The sequence below is a fragment of the Chionomys nivalis genome, chromosome 1, assembly GCF_950005125.1.
Source record: "Chionomys nivalis chromosome 1, mChiNiv1.1, whole genome shotgun sequence".
Taxonomy (NCBI): Eukaryota; Metazoa; Chordata; class Mammalia; order Rodentia; family Cricetidae; genus Chionomys; species Chionomys nivalis.
Genome location: NC_080086.1, coordinates 19,365,410 through 19,387,205, shown reverse-complemented (window position 1 = coordinate 19,387,205; position 21,796 = coordinate 19,365,410). Strand labels below are relative to the sequence as shown.

General features: G+C 37.2%; 1 protein-coding gene across 1 annotated transcript; it reads left to right on the top strand.

Moving 5' to 3' along the window:
* Positions 1-2,772: 2,772 nt before the first annotated feature.
* On the top strand, positions 2,773-16,354 carry LOC130885303 (killer cell lectin-like receptor 2). Its single transcript, XM_057786791.1, has 6 exons — positions 2,773-2,884; positions 4,673-4,762; positions 5,643-5,828; positions 7,576-7,718; positions 9,432-9,535; positions 16,195-16,354. The coding sequence occupies exons 1-6, from the start codon at positions 2,773-2,775 to the stop codon at positions 16,352-16,354; spliced, it is 795 nt and encodes a 264-aa protein (XP_057642774.1).
* Positions 16,355-21,796: the final 5,442 nt, after the last annotated feature.

Sequence of the window (21,796 nt, the reverse complement as noted above, 5' to 3'; positions counted from 1 at the left end):
TATAACATAAAAGACCACTGTGGTCCAAATGAGGAGCAGAAGGAGGGAGAACATGAGCAAGGAAGTCAGGACCACGAGGGGTGCACCCACCCACTGTGACAGTGGAACTGATCTATTGGGAGCTCACCAAGGCCAGCTGGACTGGGACTGAATAAGCATGGGATGAAACCGGACTCTCTGAACATGGCGGACAATGAAGGCTGATGAGAAGCCAAGGACAATGGCACTAGGTTTCGATCCTAATACATGAACTGGCTTTGTGGGAGCCTAGCCTGTTTGGATGCTCACCTTCCTGGACCTAGATAGAAGTGGGAGGACCTTGGACTTCCTGCAGGGCAGGGAATTTGGACTGCTCTTCAGTACCTAGAGGGAGGAGGAATGGAGTGGGGGGAGGGGGAGAGGAGTGGGGAGAGGGGGAGGGGTGTGGGGGGAGGGGGCGATGTGAGGGAGGAGGGGGAGGGAAATGGGAAACGGGGAGGAGGCAGAAATTTTAATTAAAAAGAATAAAATAAAGAAAAAAGACCACTGTAAACATTCTCTACGAATAAGAAGCTTTTAGTAAGAGTTTTATAGCGAAAATATTAGTGCCTTACAGAAATTCCTAGGACACACGTGTAATAAACATAATTAAAAAATAAAGAGTAATTTTAATGTATTTTTAAATAGTAATGTTAGAAAAAAACTTCAATCAACCAATTACAAAATTAAGAGTGGAGCAACTGTGCACCTCTTTTTATTAGTGTTTTTGCTAGGGACACTGGTTTTACTTTCTCACAGTTATGTGTATTTCCCCAATCTTCAAATATTGATTACGGACATCATTTGCACTAACCGATATGGTAGCTTGGTTCTGTCTTCTCCGTCAGCATCAGCTTTCATCGTACAATTTCCTCTTTTTGTTTTTGTCAAGAGGAGGGGCTAAAATTCATGAGCTTGAGTATCACTCAGAGACGACTTCATTCTCACTTTTCTCCTGGAGCTCTGAGAGAATCCAGGCCGGGAAAGGTCAGCTTGTCCCTGACTTGGAGGATCAACTCATTCACAGGAATTGTTTCCTGGTAGAGACACAGGTAACAACTGTTATTATTATTTTTCTATCACATGATGACATACACTAGAGAATTTCAGGTGTCTATAACTTAAGAGCAGGGTTGTTGGGGAAGCCCTGCTAGTTGTGTTAGATTTTGCTAACTTTGGTGGCATGTGAAAATTGGAGTTGGGCACTGATTGTTTTCTTTCTGAGTATGCTATGTCTCATACTGTGTGCTAAGTAAGGTGAAGGGAATCTATGGAGTTCATTACTCTATAACTGGGTCAAATATTTTTATATTATCCATCTTGAAGAAGTCATAATAGCAACCAGGTAAGATGACTCAGTGTGTAAAGATACTTACTACACAAGTCTGACTGACCATCTGAGTTGATCTCTGAAATCCACATAAATGTGGAAGGAGAGGACTCACTCAGTAAAGTTCTCCTCTGCACACATGTGTACAATGACACAAGCACCTACCCAACAACAATAATAATAAATAAAAAGTAAATATATGTATGTAATAGAAAGATTCCTTTTACTTAAGAAATTAGAGGAAATTTTAATAATTTCAGGAAACTTTATAAATTAAAACTAGAGAAGCTTCAATCAATTTGCTGTCCATATTATCTATTGGCTACTATAGATAAGGTAATGGTCAGGGTGAGTTATAAATATTTACTATTTAGTAATATATAGGTATCTATTACCAGACTATATCCCTTATGAGCATGAACTAATGACTGCATAATGATAAAATTTATTTAAATATATGCTCATCTGACAATATCATATACTACAACATTATGTGTGAAATGATTATGTACATTGAATAATTTGAGATTAAAACTTCAGATCGTATCCTGCTATTACCCTCTCTATTGCTTCCATACCTACCTAAGTAATGACCCTTTCTAGTTTTCTGGTTGCTGTAGCCACTCAGGTTTTGTATCATGTATGAATACGTGGAGCCAGGAGCCTTAGATGTGAAAGAACGTGGAGCATTTGTCTTTCTGAGTTTGTGCTACCCCACTCAGTAGGATTTTCCTAGTGGCGTCCATTTCGTAGGCCAGATCCTGGAGAAGAATGTGCGGGTGTGCTTGGTGAAGAAAGCGGACATATCAGATGTTTGGGCTTTAACACAAGAGATATTTATGTACTTGGAGCCCATAATGTTAATCACCAGTAAGTAGAATTAACATTCAAATATTGCCTCAAAGGTAGTGCTTAGGAAACTCTGATAGTCACATATGACTAAAAAGCCTACAAAAGCACGTTTATATTCATGTATTTATCAAACTATGTAAGTAATTTTAAAGCAAAGATTTTTATTTATTCAGAAAGCCTTGAATTTTGTCATTTTAATTGATAGTTTAAAGGCTTTTCAGTGATTTGTGATAGTGCCAATTTTGTGTAACATTTTTATATATGTACTGTGTCAATATTACAATGACTTGTTAGTAAATTTTTAATTTTTCTATATTTCCTAATAAGACATCCTGTGGCCATTAGATGTATAAATGACAGAAATCCACAAAAGGTTTCATCTCTAGTGGAAATCAGGACCAGTCCATGTGATTTAGGTTGTTTGGATCATTAAATTAATTAGACACCATCCTTTCCTATTGCACTGCAGCATCAGATCCAGGTATTTTCTTGAAGGAGAACATTTTAACTTGTTCTTTGGAAATCTCTCAAGATCAAATTTGTACATAGACCACACTTCATATATTCACAAGATGACCGACAACGAGATCACTTACACAACTGTAAGATTCCATAAGTCTTCAGAGTTGCAGAACCGAGCAAGGCCTGATGAGACACAAAGGTCCAGAGAAGCTGTCCATAGAGGTAAGTGTTTTAAGCATTTAATTTACCTGTTCTTAATTCAACACAAACTTCTAATTTTGAAAATAATATCTTACTGGCTGACGTTAAAAACAGTAATTTTACTTTTGTTGCTGTGGTTGTTGTTGCTTGTTTGAGATGAATTTCCCTGCTTAATAACGTTAACTGGTCCTAGACCTCACTTTGTAGACTAGGCTGGCCTTGAGCTCAAACTGAACTGTCTGCCTCTGTCTCCCAAGGACTTGAATTAAAGGCATGTACCATCAAGTCTGGCGAAAATCTGTTTCATTTTATTTGTTTATTTATTTATTTATTTCATGCAAAGTTTCTCTGTGCAGCCTTTTCTCTCCTAAAACACTCTGTAGACCATGCTGGCCTCAGACTCAGAGATCCACCTGCCTCTGTGTCCTGAGTCTTGGGATTAAAGGTGTGTGCCACCACCACTCAGCAATAATCCTATTTCTAGTTGTTAGCTAGTAACAAAAGCAAGCTAGATGGACAAAGTAGAACAATGGGAGACTAGAAGGAAACAATTATGAGAATGGAGAAGGGAGAAGTAAATATAATCCGTCAAATTTGAGAAACAATTAAGAGATTGAGTTTTTAGTCATGTAAAGAACAATTCTGGAACCTTTAAAAGTAACAATAAAGTCTTAAGAAACACCAGATATTCTAGAGAAATTAGATCTCAAGGAAATGCAAAATATGCATTAGAAACAATACTTTTATTTTAACAGAGGGTGTTATAATTGTCTCAAATATTTACAACCTCTAATATAATGAAACAACAAACTTTGTCCATCAATTGAGGGAGTCTCTTCCTGGAAAGAAGGGGCAGAGGAAGAGAGGGGATGAGAGAGAGAGAGTAGTGAGGGTGAAGCTGACTAAACTGCATTATGTGTTTTTGAAAATGTCAAAGGAGAAATAAACTTATTAATAAAAAAATTCTATTCTGTTTTTTTCTTCACTATGTATATAATGTCACCGATGAACTCTCAGTTGCAAACATTAACTTATTTGACACAGTGATAATCGGAGGCTTGACTTTCAGATTCCCAACACCTCAGATAAATGAAGATGTTTTGTATTATCTAGAGAAAATAGAACTTACAGAAAAAAATAGAGAGAGTTAACTTTTGTCTTTTTCAAGAATGTACCTGTATACAGGTCAGCTCCAGAACCACCATGGTTCTCTAAAATTCTCAAGAACATCCACCCTCTTCCCTTCCTCTGCATCCTTAGTTGTGCTCTTTTGGTGGACTGCATGCTCCAGTTTATCATCTTCTACTTGAATTGTGTCTGTGTCCCCAATGCTTTCTGGGGTTTTTTTTTTGTTTGTTTGTTTGTTTTTTTTTGTTGTTGTTGTTGTTTTTTTTTTTTTGTTTTTTTTTTTTTGGATTTTTCGAGACAGGGTTTCTCTGTAGTTTTTGGTTCCTGTCCCCAATGCTTTCTGAAGGATGCACTTTTGATCCTGTAGTACTTAGTGAGGGGCACATGCCTGCCATCCAGATATTTCTAGGCTGAGTTAAGAAGATTGATAATGTAAGATCAAATATTTTAAAAAGGTTTAAAATCCAGTGAAGCTTAACACATGTAGGATTTCTGCAATATTTACGTTTACATAGAAAGTTAGAATTTTGAATGCAAGTGTTCAGTCAGTTTGTCTGATGGACTTCAGTAAAATATTTAGAGACCAATATCCCCTTGTTTCCACGCTACACAAAATTATTATCAGTATTGGAACATGCTCTTCACAATGATGACTTTTTTGCTTTGCTTTGTTGATTTAAGAATCGTCAACACCTTGGCACTTCATTGTGATACCTCTTGGAATCCTTTGTTTTATTCTGCTGGTGACAGTGGCAGTGTTGGTGACACTCAGTGAGTAACTAGCATGTATCTTCTTTGCCTTTCTGCCTAAGCAATAACTTCGAACACTAATTATGCAGTCAACACACTCTGTCCATTGTGCTGACTATAATCAGTGGATGTGCCACATAACTCTGGACTTAGGTTGATTTTATTCCTGGCACACTACCCCTGTTTCTCTACACCCTTTCTCTATACCTGTTTCATTAATTTGGGGGCTCTTGAGAGCTTTTGTACTTTCTCATTAGTGGTAATGTTCATTCTGAGAACTTGGTGATAGTCTGCCTTCTGAGCTCAGGTGATTGTGAATCTTAAACAATCTGTGAGAAACAGCTGTACAAAAGAAATGATGGATTTCTTTTTTCCTCAGTCTATATTGAAGACATGATTGTGTGAAAAGAGTAGATGTGTTCAGAGACTTTAAATCTCCAACCCTGTTAGATTCCTTCACATCCCTGGAGGAAATAACTCCCAGGCCGTTCTAAAATATAACTAATGCACAAGGATATTATTTATTCCATCTGATGCTTTGAGAATTGTGCCATACCTATGTGTTTTTTTAATTCACATTTTAGTGTATGTTAAAGGTTGACTGAGTTCAATAGTTAGATATTTATTTGTAAGTTTTGTGTGGAGAAAAATTGAAGGGATTGGAAGGTAATATGCTTCTACCATAATTTAATTCTGATTTACATTTACTTTATACTGAAGTTTCTGATAGAAACTGATGTTTCTGTCTCTATAGTGAGTCAATTGATATGCTATTTTTTCAAATGTCAAAATAGCAATTGAAGTAATGGCATATATTATCAACATGCGGCCTTTTCTTATATCTTAAATTTCAATATTTAGCATTAATAACCATTTTCAGTTATATCCTTTTTAATTTTAGTTTTTCAGTGTAGTCAAGAAAAATATGATCAAAACAACCTCAATCAAAGCACTGTACAAAATACCAGCGCCTCAGATAAAATATTGACAAATAAGTCATCAGAATATAAAGGCTGTAAAAATCAGGAGGAACAGAATAGATGCTGTGGGAAAACTAAGGCTGTTTTAGATTACGGAAAGTACACAGGTAAGGAGGGGAACTTGAAAAGGAATTGCATTGTTCTGTATTGATTCTTCTCCAAAAGATTTGAAGTACAGTAATCAGGTTACAGTCCTGGTGATCTGTTGGGTAATGGATGGGTTTCCTTATATCCTGTAGGGGCAGAACCCCAGAAATCCCTGTTTGAATTAGGAACGTCTTACAGTTTCTAGAACTCAGTGACTGTTCTGTCTCCTACTGCTCCCAGGAAAGGCAGCTCAAACCAGCACAGCTGAGAATTCAAGTTGTTTTCATGTGTGAGCAAATCTAGGTCCCCCTTCAGTTGTTAACAGAATGTGGGAGTTCCCAGTAAGAGAGTGTTTTCCAAATGCCTAGGCTGATAAGGACTTAGAACATTTATGTGGACACAGTAATAAAAATAATTGTTTGTATGTTTGTTTTCCTTCTGCTTTGGTATCAGAAAGTTGGTCTCTTTGTGACCAGAGTGTCCTCCGTACAGTGCACATGAGAGCTTCACCATGGTGCTCACACTGCTGTATGTCTATCAGTGACACAAAGATGAAAATATCTAATGTTACAAGGAAACTTCCCTTGCATCATGACTGATTAACTATAATTGACACAGTTTACCATTAATTATGAAGTATTTTTCATACTTTATAGTTCACAAAGAACTCTTGCATATGATCTCACTTATTTGACAGCAGGAGTTGACAATCTTTACTAGTTAAAGAATAATCATATCTTTAAAATTGGTAAATTTAAAATATAAATAAATAAGTAAATAAAGCTTCAAAAATAATCCTTGAGGCATTCCAAACTCATCAAAAATGTTTTGCATTATTGTATTAGAATAAAATAACTATCAACTCTAAGTGGTAGCACAATTCTCCAATGCTTGTGATTAGAACACAGAAGAAGGACAATTGCAAATTTGAGGACAGTCTTGGTGTCTAGTAAATTCCAAGCGAGCTTGAACTACACAGTGATGTTAACTCTGCACAGAAAAATAAGGGTTGGACATAAATATTTATTAATAGAGAGGGGGTATCCTCACCACCAGAGTAAACAAATAAATGTAGCTAAGAAACCACACATTTTAATGTATTCAAATTTGACACTTTGGGGCTGTGAGTGTACTACTGAAGGCAGGAGAACATAAAATCACCATCAAAAGCTTCCTTATATGTCTGTTATTTCTATTAAGGTAAAAGCATCTAACATAGACCACAGCACAGCTGTACATGCATAATAGATGTGGGCCACTAACACTAAGTGATCAGCAGTCAGGAGTTACCTGATAGACTTATAGGTGTTATTAGGTGCTAGGTGTTAGGTATGGTTTCATTGTATAACCAAAGCTCACTTGGAATATACTGTATAGGCAAGGCTGGCCTGGAATTCACTGTTTAACCAAGGCTGACCTCAAACTGGAGGTGAACTTCCTGCCTCGGCCTAAATAGAGATGGATTTATGGGCATAAGCCATGCCCCACTGGATTTACTTCCCTTTCAATGATAGATAGTATTCCTTTGTGTATACATGATACATTTTTTTCTATTGATTCATCCATAATGAACACTTAAATTATATTCATATTTCTATTATAAACGGTGCTGCATAGAGCACAGGTGTAGTGGGGTCACTCAGCATTCTAGAATCTCAATTTCTGAGAGCTGTGAGATTTTACTCAGTTATAAATGTGTAATAAATACATTGTTCTAATAATAGAACACCTGAAATTAAGATTTTCACAATTCTTTCTCTATTGTAGGCAAATGTGCTGAAGCACGCTTGTTCTGCTGTGGAATAAAATGTTATTATTTCATCATGGACAATAAACACTGGAAGGCCTGTAAAAAGACCTGTCAGGACTGCAGCTTATCCTTTTTGAAGATAGATGATGATGATGAACTGGTACTGTAGACTCTTAACATGTCTATTTATTCTCTTAGATTCTGTTTCTAAACCTTGGAAAATGAAATATTAACTCCAGGCAGGCTTATTGAAAGAGAGACCTTCAAGGATTAGATATAGTTGCCTTTAATAAGAGCAAATACTTCATTAAGGGTCTCTCAGGATACCCCTCCTGATTCTAGATTAGTTGTCAGGACACGGGGTCTGTGATGGGTAGGCTCTACTAAACATACAGCTGTCTTTGCAAACTCCCCTGTTTCTCATGAATCTGCAAGAGTCACTCAGAGAAGCATGTTTTCCCTGATGATGTTATTGTTTTATTACTTTATTACAGCACGTTCTGTGACTGACAGTTATGTGTCTCCATAGAGGGCCAGCTACACACAGAAAGGCAATTGTCTTGAAGTGAGACTGGCTGAGATGAGCAATTGGATGGCAGTGGGGAATGTAACTGACCAATGGGCCAACCTGCAAAGTGTAGATTATATGAGACCATCGAATTAAATAATTTTTCTGGTTAGAACCATGCTGATTTTCACTGAATCTGTCCATTATACTTACCTCATGATATTCTAATGTTTCACAAAATGTTATCTATCTTTACAAATGAGTAAAAAGGGAAAACAAGTGGCCAAGATACTGATATTAGATGTTTACATTTTCAGTATAGGAATTTTTTCAAAGGCAGGCAGTGGTGGCTCATTCCTTAGATCCCAGACCTCAGGAGGCAGAGGCAAAGGCAGAGAGATCTCTGTGAGTTCAAAACCAACCTGATTTACAAGAGCTAGCTCCAGAACACGATTCAAAGCTAGAGTGAAATCCTGTCTCAAAAATCCAAAAAGGAAAAATCAAAAATCAAACAAAAAAAGAAATCTCTTAAAATACATAAAAGGTCTTTTTCTAGAAAAATGATTGAATGGTCAGCTGGAAATCTTTTTCATTTAGAACATGAGGAATAATACTCCACCAATGTAATACATGCTGAATAATTACAGCATAAAATAAATTTTTATGTGAAGTAATGATATAATTTTCCATTTGATACAGTAAACATAGATAAATTTTAAATCATACCCTAAAATATATTCAATAGTTTTATTAGCCATCATGGCCAACTATGTCACATGCAAGACACATTAATTTCTTCCACAACCTTCCACTTCCTCAAGTTCTGTCACTTTTAGATCTGAAAAATAGCATGGCTTTCTCACTAGAACATAGAGGATAATGCACAGCTTTTCATGGTATTTTTCATATTAATGAATTTGGTTTGAAGCCGGGGTTCACTTAAGATGAACGCTTCTCACATGCCTCCATAGTCTTCTGAAATATGAATTTTTATAATTTCATGAAGCATCAAACTTACTTAAGGAGCTTGATATACAATGTGCATTTAGTGATTGAAGCAGGGAGAATTGAGTTCAGGTCTGTCTTGGCTACACACTGAGCCTTTCTCCGAGAATCACAGATGTAAATCTTTTCATGAAAGCAGTATCTCTAGACACTTGATGCTTCAATTTAAATAACTTATGTAACTGTCTGGTTCTGACATAACATGAGAAATCACTTTAATAATGAACATGGAGGAACTGAAGGTCTGGAGGACAGAACAGAAAAGAGCTGACATATGAATATCAAGAACCTGTTATAGCTGTTCTTTTCTCATCAAACAGAAAAATTTTATCGTAAGATAAATTTTTATTTTCCTTACAGAAGTTTCTAAAGTACCAGTTTACTACAAACAGTTTCTGGATTGGATTATCTTATGAAATAAGCAAAAGAAAATGGGGATGGATTGACAATGGCTCATCTAAATTGTAAGTTTCCTGAACCCTTAAATTCTAACACTGGTGTCAGAGTTTGTAGGATTGTATGCAAAGGCTTTTCTCTCATTATACATGACTTTTTTCATTTTCTATGAAGCTCAGGGGTAGGGAAAAGAAGCAGAAGGCAGTATCTGAGCAAGTGATAGATAGGAAATAGAGATGTGTAGGAGCTGATGGCCAGTGATGTAATACTGAACACAGCTCAGGATTGTGTGTTGTAAGATGCACAGGGCACAACAAAAAAGACCCAAAGTTTAAGATATTGTGAAGTGATTTGATCTTCATGGAAGATACAATGAGTGTGAGTATCTTAAACATTCATGACTTGTTTCGTTAGTAATTTTATATAATTTTAATTTATAAATATAGAAATATATATACATATATGTTTATATGTATACATATCTACTTTACATTTCAAGGTGCTTTAGTCTATAAGCTCTAAGCTTGCTCATTTCTGACATGGCAGAAAACTGTTTATTGATTTTCTTTATAAATAATATTTCTTAAAAATCTTATATATATATACAAAATGAAATATTATCGTATCTATCCCCTATTTGCACTCTCAAGCTTCCTCTTACTGTACCCAAAGTTTTCCCTCGAACATGTTTAATGGACATTCACTGGAGCAAGGATACCTGGCCAAAACCTTAATAAGAAATGTATCTACCATTTCCAGCAGCTGTCACCTAACATTAGTCACTCATTAAAAGATAGAGGATCCCTCCCCATCTATGCTGGAATGTAGCCCAGTTTGATCTTGTTCAAGTCTCACATAGGTAACCACAGCTGCTGTGAGTTTGTGAGTGGGAAAGCCTTGTCATGTCCAGATGGCAGGATTGCACAGAGCATCAACTGGCTCTCATAGTTTTTCGACTCCCTCTGCCCTGTTGTTCCCAGAGACTTGGGGTGGTTTTGTGGTGGAAGAAGTTAATGTCCCTGTAACGCTAAACACATTTTTCTTCTCTTCTGAACTTTGACTGCTTCCCTTGCTCTGTGCAGATTACTGCCTACTGCAAAAGAAGCTTCTCTGACCAAGGTGGAAAACTGTTAGCTACATGCCCACTTAAACAAATAATTGTAGCATGTTCCACCTTAGGGCTCTTGACCTCCACAATCATGGGTTTTTGATTTGAATTACAATACCAAACATTATCCCTCTTGTATTAAAAATCTCAACTCCAATAAGAAAGCAGTCAGTTATCCCATAATAATGGTCCCACTGGGCACATCTTGCCTAGCAGGCCAGTATTGTAGCATGCTGGGTTCAGTGCTGGGTAAGACCGTTAATATCTTTTCTACTCCAGCAGCACCTTGTCATCCTTTGAAAACTAGCCCAGGTAAAGTTGTTTCCTGATTGATTTGAAATTGATTTCTCTATGTCCTGAAAACAAATTGTGTGCTGTCTTCAGCTTACAGATCTTATCATGTTGCTAGGGGTTAACCAAGGACAATGGCAAAATGCTGCGTTGTTTTGCTGACCTCTGTGGTCTCTCTGACCAGTAATTCCCCTAGGTGTGTCTCCTGATTTACACTTTGATTTTCTCTTTTAATTATTTTTTGTTATTCATTTTTCAGTCATATTTTAATATTCAATTACATTTTCAATTGACTATATTTTGATCACCTTTCCCAAGCCCTAACACATCCCACATTCTTCTCTCCTCCCTGCCCGTCTAAAATCAAGTTCTTTCCTTTGTTCTGCAAAAATAAAAACAAAAAACAAAAAACCCAAACTACCTAAGTATAAAAGATCCTGCATTGTGTTGTCCAAACACAAGTTTATTAACTAATGGTGGTCTGTTAGTCCTTTTATAGACCCTTAGCTTCAGTTAAAACAACTCTTATCCTCGCCTCTTTTTTATCCCCAAGTGATATTGTCATTTGATCTTTTAATCCTCAGAATTCATCCCTCTATTTGCATTTCACATATATCAATTCCTCATGCTTATTGATGGTTTTAGAAATACTAATATTGAAATTTCTCTCAAACAAATTCTGTGTTTGTCCTCCAATAACATTGGAAACCATGTAAATGTGTATATATCTATATGTATGTGTATGTATTTTAAAAACACAGTGTTTATTATCCAATTCTTACAATGTGACTATCCAAAGAGCAAAAAAAATACTGTTTTATTTTAGAGGGTTGCCTATTTTTCTATTTTTAAAATTTTTTTGCCACGTGGTGGTGGTGCATACCTTTAATATCAGCACATGGTGGCAGACACAAGCGTTTCTCTGTGAGTTTAAGATCAAACTTGTCTACAAATTAGTAGTCAGAGCTGTTGCACAGAGAAACCTGTCTTTAAAAAGCAAAAATAAATAAATAAAATAATTTTAATTAATTAACTATTTTCTTCCAGTCTAGTTACATCGTTACAGTCTTCCCTTCCTCCCTCATCTTTTTTCAGTCCCTCTTTCACCTCTCTTTTTCTTCCATGCTCTAATCTACTCCCCCTCCTTTCTCTTCTAAAAAGGGCAGTCCTCCTCCCATGTAGGCATCTTGTTTCCAATTGAAGCTGGATAAAGCAACCCACTATAAGGAAAGGGTCCTTTTTGTACACTGTGAAGATGTGTGGCTATTACTGGTTCAATTAAAAAAAAAAAAAACTGAGTGGCCAACAGCTAGGCAGGATTCCCAGTCACAGAGGACATTGATAAGAAGAAGGGAGGAGGCACAAGCAATTGCCAGCAGACAATTAAAAGGGCTGCATGTTTTGGCAGGTAAAGTTTTGGCAGGAAGCCTTTCTAAAATGAGACACACCTGCCTCCTGCAAACAAAGCCCACTAGAGAAAATGCTGCTACTAAGAAGCCATACATAACTCTGTTCTTTTGTTTCTAGAATTACTTCCCATGGTCTGTCAGGATTTAAGTAGATTTGGCTGTCCACATTGACACTATTTGTTGACAGAAATTTCTGTCCCATCTAGTCCAGCAGCCAATAAGTCCGAAAGAAATACACAGAGGTCTACTAAATTAATTACACACTGGTTGGCCTATTAGCTCTGATTTCTTATTAACTTATTCTTATATCTTAATTTGACCCTTTATTCTTGTCTATATTAGCCACATGGCTTGGTGCATTTACCAGTGAGTTGTTCTCATCTTGTTTCCACTGTATCTGGATAAAGACTGCAGACGCCTCTTTTCCACTTCCCTGAATTCTCCTGTTCTAATTGTACCACCTCTACTTTCTGCCTGGTCACCCCACCCATACTTCCTGCCTTGCCACTGGCCAGTAAGTGTTTTATTAAAATACATGTGACAGGGTACAGACCATTGTCCCACAGCATTCAGGTCCCAAAGATAGGTAACATAGTCAGAAGACACATAAGAAGACAAAGCCATATATGTCGGACATATGCAGAGGTCCTACGTCACTCCCATGCAGGCTCCCTGCTTTTGGGTTAAGTCTATGTGAGTCCCTATGAGCACAGTTTAGTTGATTCTGTAGTTTTCTTATGGTATCCTTGGTGCCTCTGATGCTCAAAATCATTTTTCCCCTCTTCCACAGGATACCCCAAGGCTTTCCTAAGGTTTGGCTGTGTGTCTCTTCACATTTCCATCTATTGCTGCACCCAGTGACAATTGAACTAGGCAACAATATATGAGTATAGCAGAATATCAATAGGAATCATTTCACTGACATTTTTGAGAGTCATTTTAGGTTCTTACCTTGCTCTCTGACCTGTCCAGCCTCAGGCAGTTTTAGGGATAGGATCCCTCTCATGGCATGGATATCACACTCAACCGATCATTGACTGTCCATTCTAATTTCTTCTGCATCATTTTTACCCCAGTATCTCTTATAGGCCGTGCAAATTGTTGATCAGAAGTTATGTGATTGGGATGAGGTCTCAACTCCTCCACTAAATGTCTTGCCTAGTTACAGGAAATAGCCTGTTCAGACTCTGTAGACCCCATTGCTAGGAATTCTGACTGAGGTCACCTTCACTGATTTCTGGGAGAGTCCATTGCACTAGGTTTCTAACTCAGACCACAAATGATCCTCATTCCAGTTGTTTTTCCCATTACTCACATCTGCCATCTTCCCCAAATCTGACTGCCCCTGTTCCCATGCCCACATACAACAATCCACCCATAATGACTATTCTATTTCCAGTGCAATTTGTTGTGCAAAACCCCTGAATTTGAGGCCTCCTTGTTACTTAACTTCACGAATCTTTGTATTGAAGCATAGGTATCCTTTCGTTTATGGCTAAAATCGACCTATAAGTCAGTGCATACCACGTTTTTTTCTGGATCTGGATTATCTCACTCTGAATTATCTTTTCAAGTTCCATCCATTTGGCGGAAAGTTTACTGATGTCCTTGTTTTTAACAGCTTCACACTACTCCATTGTGAAAATTTACCACATTTTCTCTATCCATTCCTTTGTGATGGATGTCTATGCTATTTTCAATTAACAAATATTATAAATAAAGCCACTATGAATGTAAGTGAAAATGCCCTTTTTGGTAGTATGGAGCATCTTTTGTGGTTGGAAGGATTATGCTTTGTATATAAGCCCAAGCGAAGCATAACTAGCTCTTGACATATATCGATTATCAATTTTCTGAGAAAGAACCATGTTGATATCCTATTTGATTGTACAAGTTAACAGTCCCATAAGCAAAGGAGGAGCTAATTATGTTTTAATTGTCTTTGGTATCATTTTAATTTATATTGATTTTGTTGTTTTTAGATAGAGATTCGTTTTTCCAATGTTGGCCTTGGACTCCTGATATTTTTGTCTCCATCTCTCAGGTGATGGGACTGCGGACAGGTGTGACTCTGCCTGTATGGTCCTTTTTCTCTGGACAGATATCAACCATTTTGATTTCACATGTCTTAGTTGGTAATCCTAGTGTCTAAAGTTCTATGGGTTTAATGTACTATTTCTGCTGGCTTTTGCTCATGATGTCGTTTTCTTTGTTTTATTTACTGAGTTTCTTCACCAACAGACACAAAACTATCTGAAGCATGATATTCACACTCAGGAATATTTCATTCACTGTCTGGGAACATGACAGGTCTGGCTCACTTCTATTTAAACATGATCCTGCAAAAGTGGACAGTTAATTTACAAATATACAGAAAATTAAGTTCCTCTCTTCTTCAAGTACACTCTCAAGCAGGCTGTCACAGAGATGGCCAGGATACAGACACTCTTAAAAGATGTTATAATATATTCAAAGAACACAGAATATTTTTGCTTTTATTATTTGGGTTTTTATATTTTAAGTATCATTTTATACTTGTTAGCCCCAACTGTTTTACATCTACCTCCCAAGAACTAGAATTGATGTTGTTTCGCACTATAGTTAGCCACAGAGTTAGTGAATATATTTATAGGCTAAAGCACTATACAGAGTCAGAGATGGGCAAGTAGAAACATTTGGTGTGAAGTATCAGTGCCTGGGAGGATACCTGCATTCAGGTTAAAACATCTTTGTAGACCATGACTATACTACAGGACTCTCCACTGAAGGTGATATGAGTACTAGGGCCACACTTGAGGATTCAGTTTGAAAGCCTGGAGGTGAGAAGTTTTCTTTCACCACCACAGGCATTTTCTCCAGTGTGAAAATGCAGTAGTTTAGACACCTCCTTCTAATGGATCTAGTAAGCAGCTATAAACTTAATTACTTGTGTTTCTTGGGTAGAGGTTGCGGTGGGCATTACTATGGAAGTAAAGTTTAGAACTCAAGACGATCCATGTGTATGTTATGAATAGTTACTGTCTTCTGTGCCTTTCCCTCTTTGCCGACATTCAATACACATGCTTAATTGATTGTACCCATAATCATACCTCATGATTAACTAATGTGTGTGCTCATTTCTACTTTTTCTTACCTGTTCTGTCTATGCCCCAAATAACAATTAGCATAATTTATGTCTTTTGATGTTCCTGTGGTAAATCTAAATATTTTATTTTTAACAACTTGAATCAAGGGCTCAAACAATGGTGAACTTTTGTTGAAGATTTATCCCTTTGACATCTCAGCCTATAAATTTTATTCACTGTTTTACCTTCTTTTGCACAGATTTTCATCAGCCTAACCTTGTGAAAGCTCAGTGTTGCCAAAATCATGGGACCTTGTCCTGTGTTCCACGTTTACTTTATTTTTTATTTTTAAAATGTCTTTATTGCAAAAAGAATAATAGGAAATTAGCTTTACTGTGAAATTATATTTTGGTGATAGCTAAAATTATATTTACTTGAAGATAAAAATTAACAGAGTGGAATATATAAGGAGTTGATTTGTAATCAAGAGACCATTCTTGTTTTTTTATATTTATTTCTTTATATGAATGTATACAATTGTGTGCCAAAGTCACAACACATCAGTATTAAAAGGTATTTGAAGGATTCACTTTTCTTTTACTACTATGTTGTATCTCAGGTTTGAAATCAGGTTGTCAGATTTGGTAGCAATGGTTTCCATGCACTGAGCTATGTCACTGGACCAATACATTTCTAAATGAGTTTAGAGAAAACAAAAGAACTTTTAGCAAAATACTTACAATTCAGTCCATATTCTGTATATTTTAGTCAGTAAACATTGTTTTTAATATCATTTAATACACCAATAAATATTCATATTTTAATAACTGTCCATTATATGTTTTGCATTATAGTGATTTGATGAAATTAAAATTATTGAAAGAAAATGGAGGCTGTGCATGTCTCAGTTTTCGAGGAATACAAGAAGATGACTGTGCTACAAAACACCCCTGCATCTGTGAAAAGAGAATGGATATATTTCCTAGTTCAGTGTACAGTCTGAAGCGAAAGTAAAAAGTGGAACATTTTATCATCTTTGCTGATATCCTATGATGATTTGTGACTGCATAATGACTGAATGTTTTAACCACAGGACTCAGTCAGTCAAGCAAATATGGCAATGAGCTGGAAAAGAAATGAAAGTTCTGTTTAAATCTAACTACACAGCACAATTCACCTTCCTTCCTGCTAAAACACAGAACACAGAACTTTCATCTGGAGAATGAATGCCCTTTGTTCCAAGCCCTAAGGAATCACTCCTTTGTTTCCTGAATGTCACAAAGAAACAAATGCAGAACCCAGATAAATAGCACAAGTAACTCATCATCACTATGATAAACCATTTTAATATTCCACTGCTCTGATATCACAAGAAGTAGGATGCAGTTTCAGGGTTCTATTCCTCAGTTGGATGCTTAGTGTTTGTAATTTTGCGCTTTCTCTCTCTCTCTCTCTCTCTCTCTCTCTCTCTCTCTCTCTCTCTCTCTCTTTCTCTCTCTCTCCTTTCTTCTCCTCTTCTCTTTCCTCTCTCTCTCTTTTCCCCTCTGTCTGATCATTTTTCGATGAGTTGAAATCTCCTAGATACAGTAATACTCTTTGAGTCCAGATGGATGTCATGGCACAAACATATAATCTTATGAGTATTTGAGTTTGAATGCAGTCTGGGCTACATCGTATGCTTCAGGCCATCATGGGCTACAGAAAAACTCTGTCTCATGAAGCATAATGATGGTGGTAATAATAATACTAAACTGTCCATAAATATTTTTTAAAATATTTTCTAAATATCTCAATTATAACATCATACTAAAATGATAAAACTCAAGAAATTTAGTACTGACCTAGTCATATGATCTATTCCATACTCCATTTGAAAAATTCTCAGTTTTCTCGGTTATATCAGTATTAATATTTCTTCCCATTCACTATCATTTGTGTCTTCACTTGTAATGTCCTTTATGTCTAAAATGGTTATAGACTTATGATGCCTTCATTTTTTGACCCTGACATTAAAAATATCAAATTTGAGCTTGGAGTGTAATTAAACGTCACCACTGTAAGTCATTGGAAATATGAGTTTATAAATATGTACATATCTTCCCAACCAATTGTGCAGGTTAGTTTTATGTTATTTTGACACAAGCTGGACTCATCTGAGAGGAGAGCACCTCATGAGAGAATATACCTCAAAAACATCTGGCTGTGGACAAGCCTTATAGAATCTTCTCTTAATTAGTGACAAATAGAGAGGACTCAGTGTTTTAGAGGTGGTATGAACCCTGGACTGATGATTCTGTGTTTTATAAGAAAGCAGGCTGAACAATCCGTGGGAAACTTCCAGTAAGCAGCACCTCTCCATGGCCTGTGCATCAGCTTCTGCCTTCTGGTTCCTGCCAGGTTTCAGTTTTGTCCTGACTTCCTTTGATGATGAACAGCAATTCTGAAGTGTAAGTCAAATAAACACTGTCCTTTCAACTTTCTTTTGGTCATCGTGTTTCATTCCAACAATAGAAACCCCAATCTCTAGGCCACACTTTACCCAGAACAGCCAAGACATGGTACAGGCTATAGGCTAAAGGTTGTGGGACTAGGTTTTTTTTCCCACTCCCACCCTTGGAAGACTGGTCTGCTCACAGGAGATGGCCATTGCAGGCTACTTATCCCTTATTCCTAAGAATCTAAGCTGAGGTCATCTTAGTAGATTCCTGGGAGTTTCTCTCACATCAGGCTTTTGCATGACTGTGAAATGGCCCCTCTTTCCAGTAGTCTTTTTCAGTACTTGAAATCTTTATGCCCCCAAACCTGAATTTTTATGGTCACATACTCACCTGTCTGCATTTTATTCATGATACCTTTTCTATTTCCCCTTTTCAGGGAGATCTGGGTGTCCCCTTTAAAAGACTCTTTGTTACCTAGTTTCTCAGGGTCATTTATCCTTGATTTCAAATTAATCTCTTCTTATGATTGAACATATACCATATTTGTCTTTTTCCAGTCTGGGTTACCTCACTCAGGAAGACTTTTTCTAATTCCACCCATTTGCCTTCAGATTTTCTGATGTCATTGCTTTTAACAGTTGAGCAATACTTTATTGTAGAAATGTACTACATTTTCTTTATCCATTCCTTAGTTGAGGGGCATCTAGTGTTTTAGACATTCTTGCTATTACAAACAAAGCTGCTATGAACATAGTTGAGAAAGTTTCCTTCTGGTATGATTGGACATCCTTTGGATAAATGCTTGAGAATGGTATAGTCTGATCTTATGATAGCTTGATTCCAGGTTTTCTGAGGAACTGCAGTACTGATTTCCAAAGTGGCTGTATAAGTGTGTATTCCCATATCTTGGCCTGCAACTACAGAAGAAGACTTAGTTTTACCTGATCAGAGGGCAAATCTATGAACCCCAGCCTCAGCAGCTTTACTGAAGTCCAGGTTGGTCCAAGGGATCCCATGTATGTACGGGACACCTCCCAATTTAATCTCTTTATGCCTGCCCAACAACTCCAGACTGCACTGCCACCCCTAGGCTCCATATACCAGCCTACTACTTTCAAAGAAGTCTTAGGCTTTATCAGAGGCCAACTGGGATCCAGATAAACTAGGTAAAACACTGCTCCCCATTCACTAACACTCCTAAAAATCAACCCCACAATCCCCAAATGTATATGTTACCTGGGGCTCCACATTAGGTCCAATACCCACATTAGAGCTTTTCCAGAGGCTAGAATATCAAGAAGACCCAAGGTAAAACACTGCCCACTAAACTTTTTTACCCTGCCCAACAGCCTTAGACTGCATCCCCTTCCCTGGGCTACATACTATGGTCTACAATGTTAGAAGAAGATTTTGACTTTTCCAGAGGCAAGGCCAGATATAGGGACTCCAGAGAAGAAACAAATAAATCAGTGAAGCACAAAACTAAACAAAAAGATACCAGTATTGGAAAAAGACATTTAGAAATAAAAAAGTGTTGACAGAGGATGGGAAGGAGACAAAGGGGTGAGGATGAATGTAGTCAAAAGGCATTCTAAATACCTAGGAAATTCTAAAAATAAATTTAGTTTTTAAGATGTTTAAAGGGAAACAAATAAATCAATACAGTTTACCAACTTAAACTACTGCTGTTACCAAATACCCAAGGCTGAATGATTTGTCAAGAAAAGAGATGCATTAGGCTCACAGTCTGGGAGGTATGAGGTACAAAACTTGGCAGCCCTATCTGCTTATCAACATGGCAGGAGGCACTATGAAGGAACCACATGGAAATATATGAAAAATGGAGAAACCAAATGGTAAAGATAGAAAACCAAAAGTAGAGAAGAATCCTCTATGGTTTTCATAACAGCCAACTCTGGAGAACACAGTCACCCCTAAGAAGCAGTGTGAATTTGTTCCTGGGGCAGATTTCAAAGATCTAGTCACTGAAAGTTAGCAGAATTTCCTGTAGATTTGACCACATTGCTACTGTGCACCTGATGCGCAAAACTTCAACACAGGAACTTATGGCAGACAAACATTGTTAGTACTCACTTGAAAGTGAATATTAGCTAAAAAGTAAAGGATAACTATGACACAATCCACAGACTCAGACATGATAAGTAACAAGAAGGACTCAAGGGCATTTATTAATCAGCTCTCTCTGGGTAGGGGAATAGAAGAGATTTCATGGGTGGATTGGGTGAAGGTGGGGATGGAAACATAAGTGATCAGGTGGGAGTGGACGAAAGTATTGAAAGAGACAACTGGAAGGTTGCAGGCTCTTCAGGGTTGTGTAGAAAGCTGGTGCAATGAAAACTCCCAGGAATCTACAAGGATGATTTCCGCTAAGTCTCCTACCCGTAACATAGCCTGAACTGGGATCTCCTGTGATCAGGCAAGAGTTGCAATGGAAGGATTGGGCATTAACCAAACCACATAATCTTTGACCTACAGTCTATTCTGCCTATTAGATGTGCTTGAATTGGTGCTTATGCCACTTGTTACCAGAAAGGCTTCACCCACCAAACTTGTGGAAATAGATGCAGAGACCTATAGTCAAACTTTCTGCTAATCCTGGGAATCCTGATGAATAGAGGAGAGAGGGATTATAGAAGTCAGAGGGATCAAGGACATCACAATAAAACAGAATCAACTAAATTGGATTTTATAGGAGCTCACAGAAACTAATCCAACTATCAGGAAGCATGCAAGGAACTAATCTAAGACCTCTGTATATATATTGTATTGCTGCTCTTCTTGTGGAATTCCTAACAGTGGGAGAAAGGTCTGTTTCTTTTACTGGCTTTTAGGATCCTACTTCTCATACTGGTTTGATTTGTCCAGACTTAATAAAAGGGGAGGCATTCAGCTTTACAATAACTTAATATGCCATGTTTTCTTGTTATTCATGGGAGGCCTGCCCATTTTTCAATAGAAATGGAGGAGTGGATGGATGAGGGGTAGAGGAGAAGTAAGGGAAGGAACTGAAAAGAGGTAGGAAAAGCTGAGTTTAGGTAGTAAAATAAATAAATAAATATTCAAAGAGAAGGAAAACAGAGCAATTAACAGTGGGATACTTGTCTATGCAAAGAATTCTCAAAGAGGAAACAAATGTTTGAACTCATGTTGTGTCTTCATTCACCATTGGTGAGATCTTTGTTTCTCCCACTATTGTAGTAAGGAGACGAGCAGGCCTGCTTTCCCTCCCTCCCAGCTCTTGCACAGCTAGCTTTACACCCGAAATAACAACACACAAACTGTATTCATTTAAACACTGCTGGGCCCATTAGCTCCATCCTCTTAATGGCTAACTCTCACATCTTGATTAACCCAATACTAATAATCTGTGTAGCACCACGAACCAGGAAAAGATTCAGCATATCTGACTTGGCGGCTGGCTCCAAGGCGACTGGATCACTTCCCTTCTTCCCAGCATTCTGTTCTATCTACTCCACCTATCTAAATTCTGCCCTATCAGGCCAAACAGTTCTCTTTATTAATTAACCAATGAAAGTAACAGATGGAAAGAAGACACTCCCACATCACACTATTCTGACTACACATATTGATACATTTTAATGATAATTTGTCTTTCAGTATTTTGAATTCATCTGTTAGTTTATAAGACTAAAATTAATGTTCTTTTTAAAGCCTTCCTTTTATGGTTCAACCTTGGTAAATTATCAATATTTTCAGGATTTTTGTTTTGTTTTTCACTGGATACATTAGGAATTTTCTTTACTATGCTCATAACCACATCTTCTCACTGTACTCTTGAGCATATTACCACTGTGCACGCAATGTAACAACAGAGAAAAGCAAGAAAGACTGGAGAAAATTGTGCATTCAACAGACTCTTCTAGAATCTCTTATTAACTCAGTTTTCTTTTAACTCTCAAGGTTCTATGCCTATTTGTACTGTGAAGAAGACAGGCAAGTATTTAAGCAATGCCAAGCTGGTCTGGATGTGAACAGT

What these genes read in the sequence shown, in the direction of transcription:
- LOC130885303 (XM_057786791.1), top strand. Translation starts at nt 2,773, where the DNA reads ATGACCGACAACGAGATCACTTACACAACTGTAAGATTCCATAAGTCT. An exon ending in CAGAGAAGCTGTCCATAGAG is followed by an intron (nt 2,885 to 4,672) that starts GTAAGTGTTTTA and finishes TGTTGATTTAAG; the next exon opens with AATCGTCAACACCTTGGCAC. An exon ending in TAGATGATGATGATGAACTG is followed by an intron (nt 7,719 to 9,431) that starts GTACTGTAGACT and finishes TTTTCCTTACAG; the next exon opens with AAGTTTCTAAAGTACCAGTT.